Genomic DNA, 13,496 nt, shown 5'->3' with positions numbered 1-13,496 from the left:
GCTCACTTCATCTGATGTGATGAATGCCATTCATTCACATCTGATGAAGTGAGCTGTAGCTCACGAAAGCTTATGCTCAAATAAATTGGTTAGTCTCTAAGGTGCCACAAGTACTCCTTTTTCTTTTTGTAAAAATATGAGTTATTCATAGGCTTCGTATTGCTTCATGGCAATAAGCCACTCCTGTTAATGTAGGAAGAGTGGTATTAGAGCTGTTTGGAACACTTTAGATCAGTGGTTCTCAAAGCTGGTCTGCCGCTTGTTCAGGTAAAGCCCCTGGCGGGCCGGACTGGTTTGGTTACCTGCCGTGTCCACAAGTTCAGCCAATCACGGCCGCAGTTTGCCGCTCCAGGCCAATGGGGGCTGCGGAAAGCGGTGTGGGCCAAGGGACATGCTGGCCACCCTTCCTGAAGCCCCCATTGGCCTGGAGCAGCGAACCGCAGCCAGTGGGAGCCGCGATCGGCCGAACCTGCGGACGCAGTAGGTAAACAAACCGGTCTGGCGCTCCAGTGGCTTTCCCTGAACAAGCGACAGACCAGCTTTGAGAACCACTGCTTTAGATAACTTTTTTTGTCAAAATATGCTGGGTTGTCAAAACTGAAATGTTTTACGGAGAGAGACTCAATTCACTGAAGTTCTCACCAGGAAGGATTCTGAAGTCCCCTGTGAACTCTAGACAAATCCGGACATAAAGATTAATTGAAACCCTGACCGTTTTGATTGGAAAACAGATACTTAGACACAAATCTCTTTCACAACACATATTTGAAAGGTTTTGTTTTCACTTCACTGTGGAATGAAAACAAATTTGAAACCTCAGAAGTTTTTGCAAAACTGAATTGTTATCCTCCATCCAGCTCTAAGTGGTAAGTTTAAGCAAATGACTTGCTAGGTCTTTAAAGAAATTCACAAAAAGGTGTTCACACTAAGACTATGTCTGTGTTAGCACTGTTGTTCGGATAACTTATGTCACTCAGGGGTGTGAAAAACACACACCCCTGACCAGCCTAAGTTACACTAACAGAAGTGTTGGTGTGGATGGTGCTATGTTGGCGGGAGGCGCTCTCCTGCTGACATAGATACTGCTGCTTTTTGGGGGTGGCTTATTTATGTCAATGGAAGAGCTCTCTCCCACTGGCATGGAGTGGCTACATTTGAGATCTTACAGCGCTGCAGCTGCATCGGTACATCTGTGCCACTGTAAGCTCTTTAGTGTAGCAATGGCCTAACAGTCAGAAGCCTAAACAATGGTTGGCTCTATCTGAGGTCTTTGCTAGGATGCTGCAAAATGGAATTTTCCTGGACATATGGCTTTCCTCTACTTCCACAACTCTGCCGTACCCTGAGCAGAGCCGAAGCATGGACTTTGTACCCCAAGGAAGGTACAGAGAGGGTGATGGAAACAGCGATGTGGCAGATGACACAGGATGACAAATTACCACCGAGCAACACAAGCTGTTGTCAAAGCAGGAATCAACATATATGTTGATGTTTGGTCCAGTTCACATTTTTAAAAAAAAAAGGTGTGTGGGGGGGGAAGCACCAGTGTAACTACATCAATATAATTACACTTCTATAGACCCTTAATATTGATGCATACACTGATGTAAATCAGGGTTTACAATACTGCAACTTAGACTTTGTCTTCACTGCAGACTTAGGTTCAACCACTGTTTTCCCCTAAACATGCTCTGTGATCACCTATCTATGTGATCATACAACCACCATATCCTGAGGTATAAGGCACACCTGGAGTTAGGTTATCCTACATATTACTAACCCAAGGTAGTTACAGTGAAAATGTGCAGCCATGGCCAGTCACAAAAATCAAGACCTGATGGTCCTCTACTCCTTTCCCACAAACCACCCACCTCCCACCCCAGAACCAATTCCTGTGTTACTATCTTGCCATCTACCTGTGCTCTGACTCCTGACTGGAAGTTGCTTATATGCCTCCGCTAAACATCTTCAGTCCCACATGGCCTGTCTGCATTCAGTTTCTCCAGCCTCACCTAGCTCCGGTTATTGGATACAGCATCAGAGTACCTGGTAAACCTAAATAGTAGTGTGCAGCTTTAGGCCAAAGCAAGCAAAAAGCACTGTTTTAGCTCTTCCAAGAGGAATGTCAAACTGTACGATGGTATATCTCAGCAGCTGCAGTCTGAACACAGGATCATATGGACTGACAGCAGTGCAAGGAGAAGATAAAGGGGCTGAAGGTGAGGCACTGAAGACAATGGATAAGAATCCCAAATCCAGAGATGGCTGCTCCAACAATCTCTGTATTATGATGTTCAGAACATGGTTCTGTTCATCATGGCACCTTGAGCAAAGACCTCCATTTCAGCATGGATTCATCTGTGGATGACAACACATAGCCATGCAAATCTCAGGACTTTGCTGTTCTCTTCTGAACCAGGATGTTTTCAGATTAACAATGCCACTGTAACTGTTTGGGCATTCCATCTCCAGTTTTGAACATCTCTGAACCTGAGGCAAAAAGTTTGGCTAAGTAAAATGTATATTGGTTGAGTAGTACAGTAGGCTCTGATCTAACAAAATATATATTCAGTAGAAGGAATGCTTTATAAGCATTCCATCTCACATATACCATAAAGCCCTTCTTACAGTAGAGAAACACATTTTTATTGAATGCATACTTGATATGAAACTATCAGCCAAACTTGCGAACTGTTGCAGAGATCTACCCAATGTTTAATAGTGTTTGAGTGTGAGTACTTAAGCATCAAATAGGTAAGAACTGCTCTAATGCCTATGATAGCTTTGCAAAACAACGAGGATTATTGAATTCAAATAGGTTTCCCTTTGGTAGGACAACTCCAGACAAATTGGCCTAACTGATTTACTCTACTCAACTGTAAATTTACTAACAGGATAGACACACAACAAATTGTAAAAGTGTCTATTGGTGTGATGGGGAGGGGTTTGGCACTAAGGCATGCAGGCATGGGCAGTGGGTGAATGCACCCTTGGAGGAGGCTAGCTCCTGGCCCCTCTGCCCAAGGCCTCGCCTCTTCTGTCCCCCATTCCCCATTGGAGCTCAGAACACCCCCTCCACAGCTGCCGGCCACCCGTGTGAACCTAGCCCCACAACGCTGGGTGGGTGGCGTGGTCCCAGCAACGGAAAGATGGGTGGTGCAGTGCGGCATGGCCCCAGCCTGCAGGTCTTGTGCGCATTGCAGCCCCCAGTCTGCTTGCCACAGCTTCTCGGCCACAGAAGGGAACAGCCAGCAGGAGGGCGCCTGAGGGTAAAGCGTGGGTGGGGCCACGCCAGGTAGTTTGGGGAGGCACAGTCTTCACAATAGTCCGTTTGGGGAGGCACAGCCTTCCCCTGCCCACGATACCCACCACCGATGAGTCACAATGCTGAAAATAGACAAAGCTGCTAACGGCCTGAGTTAGAAGTCTTGGTTGGAGTGCTGGAGGTAGAAATGCCTATATGAAATCTCCAACAGTCAGTCAATTCTTGGAGCAGTTGAACTGGGATAGATGGACCTGTGAGGTTTTTTTTTTAACTATTTTTAATTAAACCTGCTGAAAGCAAGTCCAGTAAAAACACTGTTTAAAAGTGGATCCGGTCGGGGAAGCCTTGAATGAACTAATGCTCCACCTGGTGGAAGAAAGACGTTAGCTTTGGTGGGAATCTTTAAGTAAATATCACCAGTGTAGAAAAGGGCTTTGCTGTTTTCCCATCTTCTGTTCTTGATGTTTGGGATTTGCTGCCATTCATCAAAAGATATACTAGCAGGATTATCCTGGGTCTCTGTTGCTGACTTCTCTGCCAGAGAAGCCACCACACTGAAATCCCAACCTCTCTTAATGACTACTTGGAAGATGGGATGGTCCTCTCAGGTCATCTGCCTCAGTGGCATATATCAGTGTCACATATTATTTTAAAAAATACACTCAACTCTGTGTGGGGATATCAGTAGTGTAATTGAAAGTGCTTGACTGTTCCTTCAATTTAAAGAGACAAGGTGGGTGAGGTGATATTTTTTTTTTTTTTTGGACCAACTTCACTGTCATAGTGCTATGGTATTACTTTGTTCTCCATGCAATGATGTTTTGCCCCAGGGGTTAAACCCAGCTCTGATTAAGCAAGTGCAACTACCATTGTGTTGCATCTGCTACACGTAGGTAGAGAACAAAACTTAGCCCTGGAGTAAGAAGTGTACAACTATATGCTTGTCTACTTTCAGGCTAAATTTTCCCCTCTGCCTCTGAATGGCAGACAAGTGCTCTCTTACAGTGTGATGGTGATATGGTGAGCTTTGTAGTTGCAAAGAGTTCTTTCAGAATTAGTCCACAGGTTCTAGTCAATGTTCATATTCAGGGTGATCTAGATGGGACTGGAGATGTTAGTTTTATGACTGAAAATTCCTCTGCATAAAGCATCAATCAGATCTGAGATGAAAGGATCAGGTCCCAAGAATCTTTTTATACAGTTTTCTAGCAGCCTCTTAACCATATAGTCCTGGGTGAACAATAGGCTTTTGATGTAACCTTCTGTTTCCCAAACGTCACCAGTCAGTTTACCACAAACTTTAAAAGAGACATGTAGACAATGACATTATTTCACCCAAGATTCATCTAAATGTTAATATTCCCCTTTGATCTCTGAATCAATAGCTATAGTGATAGAAAAGAACTGTTTGTTTACATGGCTAATATCTAACAAGATATAACTAAACACATACAACTTGTATTACCTCTAATTCTCGAACAATAGAGGTTTGCATTTCAAACTTAGTTCTAGGCTCCCTAACATGGAATTGCCCTAATTACCATTTACATACTTTTCTAAGATGTTTGTAAAGGTTGAATCTGGGTCATTTAGCCTGTGAGCTGCTTAAACTTTTCTTACCGTGTGCCACTACAGGTATCTAACACCTGTAGTGAGATTGTCATGAATGCCTCCAGATGTTTGCTGCTGTCAGGCCCAGTGCTTCCTCTCCTGTTGGTCACAGATTCACTTACAGATGAACACTAATTGGTTTGGCTAACCCTAGGTGGTTTTGCATCCAAGCATTAAGACTGGGATCACTGCCTGTGGCCTTTTTAGACTGGTTTCTGGAGACTGACAAGATTCGGCAGCTCACTAACCCCCAGCCAGTGTGCGGTGGTTTGGGGATTTTTTGTTTTTGTTTTTTGTGGGAGTGCATACATATTATGTCATGCCATTGTGAAATTATTTGACAAGAGGGAGCAGGACTCACTGTCTGGATATAAGCAATTTAGAAGTGGATATGCCTATCCTCAGCAGCTTTCTGTTCTAGGAGCTATGCTAAATGACTGTTTGGCAAGACTTGTTTTCTCTGGGCATTTACTATGTGGTGATTGGGTGTTTAGGACTAAATAATACATAATGAATACTTAGTAGCATAGTCATCATTCTGATACTTGGTTTTTCTTATAGGGTCAGCACTGGTGAACAGAGGGAGATAATTATTTCTAGGTCTTGCCTGGGATAGCTAACGTACTGCAACCATCAGATAACTTTCTCTCTGTATTGTCTAAATGTTCCTTTCACTCAGATATCACTATCTTGATTTATGAGTCCCAGTACATGAAAGCACTGACACATGGGCTTAAAGTTAGACACATGCTTAACTGCTTGTTCTGCTTATTTTCACCTGTAGTCTATCACAATGAGCTATTCAGGCTTGCATTTCTCACCACTGTTGCAGTTTCTTACTTTAATCTTACTGTGATTAATGCGAAAAATATAGTTTTTTGACTATTTGAGGTGTGATAAACTTACCCTACCTGTTCTGGTGGGATAATTATAAAAGAGACACACTTAGGCTCTTATATTCCATGAACTTACAAGTAAGTGATGGAAGAGCCGGTGCTTGTTTAACACTCTCTTGTCCTTCAGCAGCGTATTAAAACGTCAGCTGTTTTTTCAAGTTCTAGGGGCTACATGTGGAACATTTGTGTGTGGCTTCTAATTTTTTACATCTGCCTTATTTTTAACTCCTAGGTCTTGAAAAAATTTCCTTTGCTGAAGGACTCACTCTACAAAGAGTTCATCTTATGATGTCCAGTACTGTATCCTCCAGGATTTTAAGTTCTGCAAGAAACAGTATCATTGTTTTGCAAGGAAAAGGATGTTTGTACTCAAGATACATCCCAAACAGAAACAAGATTAAATGGAAGTGTGGATTTGCCAAAGGGCCTCTTTCCCCTTTTGTGCTGAGCTGGAGCATCGACAATGTCTTCACCTTAAAAAAAGCATTCAGACATACTTCAACTGAAGAAGACGACTTCAGTCTTCAGTTGACACCATCACAAATAAATGATATACTAAGAGCAGGTGAATTCTCTCATAAAATTCATGAATTTGATGGTAAAAACACAAATTCTGTGCTGAAATTTGAGAGTAACCAGCTGGCTGCCAACACACCTAATGAAGATCGTAGAAGTGCAGCCACATGCTTGCAGACCAAAGGGATGATGTTTGGGGTCTTTGATGGTCATGCAGGTTATGCATGTGCTCAGTCGGTAAGTCAGAGACTATTCTATTATATAGCTGTCTCTCTCATGTCTCAACAAACGCTGGAAGAGATTGAGTTTGCCATGGAACGCATGAAACCAGTTCTGCCAATTCTGCAGTGGTACAAGTATCCAAATGACATATACCAAGAAGTAGCCTCACTGTATTTGGATCACCTCAGAGTTTTTTGGCAGGAACTATTGAACCCAGACATAGAACTGGGATTCAGTGTAGAAGAAGCCTTGATATATGCATTCAAAAGGTTAGATTCAGATATATCACTGGAAGCTCAGGCTCCCCTAGAAAATGAAATGATGAAAAACACTGCCCTTCAAGTGGCTTTCTCTGGTGCGACAGCCTGTGTGGCTCACATTGACAGTGTTCACTTACACATTGCAAATGCTGGGGATTGCAGGGCAGTCCTAGGGGTTCAAGAAGAAGATGGAATGTGGACTGCACTCTCTCTTACTCAAGATCACAATGCTTTCAATGAAGCAGAAATCAGAAGGTTAAAGGGAGAACATCCTAAATCTGAGGCGGAAACTGTAATAATAAACAACAGGCTGCTAGGGATTCTCATGCCCTCTAGAGCTTTCGGAGATGTCAGATTCAAATGGAGTAAAGAACTGCAACACAATATTCTAGAGAATGGTTGTGATGTTGAGGCTTTAAATATTTATCAGTATGCTCCTCCCAATTACTATACGCCTCCCTATTTAATTGCTGAGCCTGAAGTCACCTACCATAAACTAAGGTGTCAAGATAAATTTCTAGTTATTGCTTCAGATGGACTGTGGGACATGCTGAACAATGAGGATGTCATAAAACTTGTTGCAGAACACGTAGCACAAGCTAATGTGCAGAAACCAAGGATGACTTTTCAGAAACCAGCCAGCTTGGGTTACATGCAAAGTCTACTGCGTCATAGAAAAGCCAGGGGTGTTAGCTCATATGACCAGAATATAGCCACTCACCTAATAAGGCATGCAATTGGAGATAATGAATATGGAGAGATAGACCAAGAGAAACTTGCTGCAATGTTGACTTTACCTGAAGATCTAGCAAGGATGTATAGAGATGACATCACTGTTACTGTGGTGTATTTAAATTCAGATACAATTGACAGCTACTACAAAGAAAATGAATAGGGGTTGCATTAATATTGTACCATGTAATGGCCAACTCTGATACTGGGGACCATTAATGTTTACTTCTACTAATAGTCAAGTTGTTACAATGCTGTTGCCTGCAAGTCCCCTGTTTTTTAATACTGAGTAACCATGAGCTCTTTTGGAAATAATTTTCTAGAACGACTAATTTGTAAGACTTCTCTGGGCTCCCAGTTTTGTGTTGATTGAAGTAAAATGTACTGCTAGCAGTTCAGTAAAATGTAAGTGGAGGCAGGAATGAAAGACAGTGAACCTACTCCTGGTCCCATTGACACCAATGGCAAAACTCCTGAAGTGAACAAAAAGCAGACAAATTGATCTAAACTAGTATAACTTGTCAGTGAAGGGTAGTACTTGTAACAGAACCAAGAGCAAGAAGGAGCCATTGTTCAAAGGCCTCATGTAAGATAGTGTGGCCTCCTCTCAAAGTATAGCAGTCAAAATTTAGAAGTGTACACTAGGAATGGACACTGTTGTATCAGATACTTGAAATTGACTAATTGCTAATAATATTTTATGCCTACTGGAAGCAAACAAACCATACTTTTTTCAAGACTGGCTGACTTTAAAGTGTGAAACTGAATAAAAATAGCATGTGTGCGAATACATACATGTGTAACAATCCACAGCTCTAGCACACTTTAAAATAGTTTACAATCTTGTCTTTAGGAATAGTATATATTTCTAATTTAATGAGTACTTTTACCACACCAACAGTACTTGATTGGAGTATTTTCTTATGCATATTATTTGACTTACTAAAAATCCATTTTATATTAGAAACTGCTGCTTCAGTGCACAATATTTCATAGATCCATCTGTGAAATTGCAACTTAGATATTGTCTGTCTATGTATTTGGAATTAATAAGGTCATCTGAAACTTAAATGTAGCAGTTAGAAACAATACTGCATTTACTTTTTCTTTAAAAAATAGAATCGACGACAATACTGGCATTTCACCAAAGAGAACTTCATTCTTGTTTTTTCTATTCCCCCTGCTTTTGGGACATGAACTGCTTACGTCCATGTGTACAATGCTGTTTAAATGCTCTTGATTACTATTCAGATCCTTATTTCCCTGGTGAATGTTTTTTTACTTTTTTTTTACATTTAAAACCACTCGTGTTTGAGTTGTACTAAAAGAATCAATATTGTATAGCTTTCTTTTATACTCCACCTTCTAGAATACCGTATTTAAAGCTTGAAACTAGCTTTCCTTTTTTAAAATCTGGCCTACATTGTGGTGTAGTGACTTTTTTTGTTATGCATTGGCATAATTGCTGCCTTCAGGAAGGTGTATACTGTAGTTCTGGGAACAGAGGCCTCAGTTTTACTGTGGTTGCTGTCAGGAAAGTACCTGGGTGTGTGCTGCAGAGTTAGTAATATGTGGAACTCCACTTCATCCCCCTCCCGCCTACCCTTGTGTTCTATTTTTAAAAAAGGGTGGCTTTTTTTCTTAATTTTCTAGCATATTAGAGTGTTAAAGATATCTACAGTTCAGAAGATATTTCTCCTCCTAGTAACTGTAAAGTAGATAAAGTCTTGGGTCTAAATTAGTAACATTTGTGTCATGTGGCTTTTCCAAAAAAATGCATTTATTTATCAGTATAAACTATCTATTAATGGTTTGTGGAGTATTTAAATAAGATTCCACATTAAAGCTACGTAGGAAACTGTACAAACTGTTAAAAATACTAATATGGATGATTAATCGTAGGCAGATTTGGACAATTAAGTGTATGTATTTTGATGTTGTGCTAACAATTATTGCATCCCTGGTTGCAACTGTAACAGCATTCTCTCCATATTATCTAAATGTTCTTTTCCCTCAGATTAGACTGTCTTGATTTATGGGTCCAAGTACCTGAAAGCACTTAAGCATATGTGTAACTTTAAGCCCATGCTTAATTGCTTTGCATAATAAGGGTTGCTTTCCTGAATCCAGATCCTAGCACCATAAAAGCAACATACCTTAAAGTATTTTGTTAAGCACGTATCGGAGCAGAAAAGGCAATTTAACTTTGAGGCAGCTGGCATTTTTTCCATATTGCTAGTCAAATGTGGCATTTCTGTGCTTGATGTATACAGCAGAAAGGGTGGCTGAAAGAAGAAGATTTGTGTCTTGGATTGGTGGTGGAGGCTGAAGGAAAAGTGTGTGTGTGTGTGTCAGGGTTGGGGGACTGTTATAGGGGGTGTTGAAGTTTTGGTGTCTCATAGTCTCATTTAGTCTTAATCCATCCCTACCTGCTCGGGTGGCATTGGGCTCACTGACATTCCTCATTTGGAAGAAGAGGAGAGAGGCTGTGGAGGAGGAATTGTAGGCTGCAAAGCTAAGGAGGAGACTAGTCTCGGAGCAAGTTTTTTGAGAGCCCTCCCCAAACCTCTAGTTCCCATTTAGCCTTAATCTCTCTGAATGGTTAAAGTGGGATATCTTTTCCCATGTGCCTACACTTACTTTTTTGTAAGTGTCTATGCATGTGCAGCTGTATGGTTTCGTTGTTTACGTCAGTCAGACTGTAACCATAAAAATAGTGCTGTAAAGGAGTGTATATCTAGACTACCTCTTATTAGATAAGGGCACTATATCATTAGTGATGTGGCTAAGAGAACAAAGGTGCTAGACTCTGGTAGAGCAGATAAAATCAAAACTTTATATATATGTAAGCAATCAATATGCTCAGTAAAATACTTAGAGGAAATGCAAGCCTTTATCTGTTAAAGTACAGTGTTGCAAATCTAAGTACTTTTAAGGTATAGTTAAAATGACTTAATATTAACAAAATTAAAGACTATATAATTCATGTGGTCAGGGGTTTTGTTGTGCAAAAATTGAGCTGTGTGCAACAAGTGTCCCAAATGATCTAATGTTTTACTGCTACATATGCAAATATAACGTCTTTTTGTTGTTGTTTGTTAGCAAATTGGTGATTATTATTTTGGGGATTGCAGTCACATCTGACAATAGGAATGGTACTAGCTCTAATTTCATGCCAGTCTATGCCTGATTTAACTTGTACCACTGTAATTATTGTTCCTTGGAAAATGGTAACATTAAAGCAAGTGCTGAGTGTTCAGTTTACTGGCAAATAATGGTGTTTAGCTGCACACACTCTTGTATTTTGTTGGAAACCAATGGTGGCCAATTCCTGTTGATTAAGTTGATAGCAAAACTTCCATCAACTTCAGTCAGAATGTGGTCATAACTTATCTTTATAACTGCACAAACATGTTTAATAGGCATTAATGTGTACAGTATGCAGTGCTTTAGTGTTGTGGTAACATGCTTCAGTGCTAAACCAATTTAAATGAAGTTAATATGTTGATCATATCACACAGGATAACTTGGTAGTTAAGTTTAGCTGCGTAAACCTTGCTGTATCCTAAATATCTACTGTAGCTTTACTGACAGTTTAATTGGCTTAGTTTGTGTCAACTTTATGTTTGGAGATTAAACATTTTTCACTTTAACTGTATTTTTTATAAGATCAAGTCAAGATGTAGTAATAAAACTACCTATTGCCTTTGAAACTTGTTTTTTGCATACCTAATGTGCCTCTTAAATCTAAATAAAATAATCTTAGTTGAAACACTGGTGTAGGTACTCATCCCTTCCAAGGAAATGTGTTTATGTAAATCTGACTTTAATTTGGATTTGAGCTATAACTTTCTGGCATAATTTTGAAACTTATTTACATTATGCACAAATATTTGAGTGTTTGGTTAATAATGCTTTTCTCTCTCTACTTACAATGACTTATTTGTATTTAAATTTTCAAACCTTCATACGGTTTGTTGCTTTTTCTAACTTCTTTGTAAAGATTGAAGTGAATTAATATTTTGTAAATAAATATATACATCCTACACGTGTGTGAAACTGATTTCAAAATGCCACTTTAATAGCCAAACCTTATTTGTCTGGGGGGCCCCTAAGGTGGGTGTTAGTGTACTGACCTCTACGGTGAGGCCAGGATCAAAACACCACCTCTGCTGATGTCATCAGCCAGTCTTCTGGGTTGCTGAATGTGAAGGTTAGAATCAGTTAACTTTCCTGGGTATATTTAATTGAACCTTACTTATCTACTTGAAAGTCCTAAATTTCTTCTGGTGTTGCATTTTCTTTAATGGGGAGGCAGGAAAATTAGAAAGTAGTTCCAAGAATTGATTTTTGAGAACATCTGATACCATGTAATAAAAGTTTCTAATTAATCTGAGAATGGTCCTCAGAGTCTAAACAGTGCAAATGAATGTTTATACTACAGGGTCGATTGATTGATTTAAATCAAGGTGATTTTAAAATCACCAATTTAAATCAAGTGGAAAGCCTTGATTTGAATCATGACTTTTAATCAACTTTTCCATTTGTACTTCAGTTACTTTCTAAACAAAGATGCGTTCTCATTGGTTGATTATAACCATTAAAACATGTTGATTTACAACTAAATAGAACCTTTACACTAGACTTGATGCACTTTTTGTTACCTGGGAGGGTAAACTAAAGCTATATCATTGCTTTAATGTGTATAGTTAATTATTTTCAAAATTTTATTAATTGTACATTTTTAGTATGTTAGAAAATGGTGAATAATAAACTACTTATTTAGTAAACTAACTTGCTCATGATTTGTGTCAAGCTGCATTAGAATGGTAACTGGAATTTAATTAAACATATTTTTTATTAAAACAGCCTTAAATGTTTTTGTGTATATAAACTTCTCTTATCAAAACATGTTTCACATTCACAACTAAATGATGTATTTAAATAGAGGAATTAGCTAGTCATAGAATTAAACTGATGACTTCAGGTCAGCTTGGGACAATTTTCAGATATGCCTAAGTGAAAGTGACTGGAGCTTAAGTTCCTACTTGCCTAAGTCTCTTGAAAATGAGACAGTCTCCTAAGTTATGTAGGCTGTCCTTCAGGTTTTTAAAACTAGTAGATCTCATTCTTTTCCTCCTCCATTTTTATTCATAGACTGGAAAAGAAAGAAAAGCTTTCCTGCTTTTTTCAACTCCAAGCAGTTTCTCAACTTTGAATGAATTTGTCCAAATAAAGAAAATATTCTTTCTTTGTCTGCAGAAGAGGCTACTGCTGTCAAAAGCTGGTTTAGCACTTCAACAAATTCTGGTTCCAGGTGCTCAGCTAGTAACTTCCCCCAGTTCGGTGGTGTGACTTTCTTTAAAACACTATCAACAAACATGTAATGAATGCTTGGATAGTTCCTCTTAGGCCATGTCTATGCTATCACTATCGGCAAAACTTACGCCACTCAAGGGTATGAAAAAACACCCCCCCCCAATCCAACATAAGTTACACCAACAGATGTGCCAGTATGGACAGCACTGTGTCATTCCTGCCGCCATAGCTACTGCATCTTGTTGGGGATGGTTTTAATTATGTTGGCGTGAGAGCTCTCTCCTCTCAGCATGGAACGGCTGCACAGGAGATTTTACTGCGGTGCAGCTGCATCGATACTGCTGTGCCATTGTAAGGTTTCTAGTGTAGACATAGCCTTTAGCTGTAATAGTTCTATCTATTGTCATGATTTTCTTCACAAATTGCCATTAGAATTGGCCAGTTCTTAATAAATAGCTCAAAACAGCCAACCAGTGAATTCCATTGTACATCTTGGGGGAGAATTAAGTTTGGATCCTTCAGTTGTCTTCAGTGAAGCTGAAGCAAAGTATTTTGCAATTTCAACAAGTACAACTCCAGGAATCAAGTCTTTGGTTAAAAGAGGGGTCAAATGAGCGCTGCACCATGTAAGTTTCAAGTTCCCTTCATTATCTTCTAGATTTTTTTTTTTCTCAT

The 13,496-nt window shown here is 39.6% G+C and overlaps 1 protein-coding gene across 2 annotated transcripts in view; it reads left to right on the top strand.

The window, feature by feature from the left end:
- Positions 1–13,496, top strand: part of PDP2 (pyruvate dehydrogenase phosphatase catalytic subunit 2) — a 35,257-nt gene that overhangs the window by 1,695 nt on the left and 20,066 nt on the right. Inside the window, exon 2 of one of the 2 annotated variants that reach the window (XM_084644503.1) lies at positions 6,005–8,414. The exons of the other annotated variant lie outside the window; for it this stretch is intronic. Within the exon in view, the coding sequence (XP_084500629.1) occupies positions 6,058–7,665 (1,608 nt within the window). The 5' untranslated portion in view covers positions 6,005–6,057 and the 3' untranslated portion in view covers positions 7,666–8,414. Of the gene's footprint in view, positions 1–6,004; positions 8,415–13,496 lie in introns of those variants that run through there. 2 annotated transcript variants of the gene reach the window in all.

Source organism: Lepidochelys olivacea (genome assembly GCF_965140295.1).
Source record: "Lepidochelys olivacea isolate rLepOli2 genome assembly, chromosome: 12".
NCBI classification, from domain to species: Eukaryota; Metazoa; Chordata; order Testudines; family Cheloniidae; genus Lepidochelys; species Lepidochelys olivacea.
Note: the sequence above shows the minus strand (reverse complement) of the source record. Positions and strands in the feature narration are given on the sequence as shown.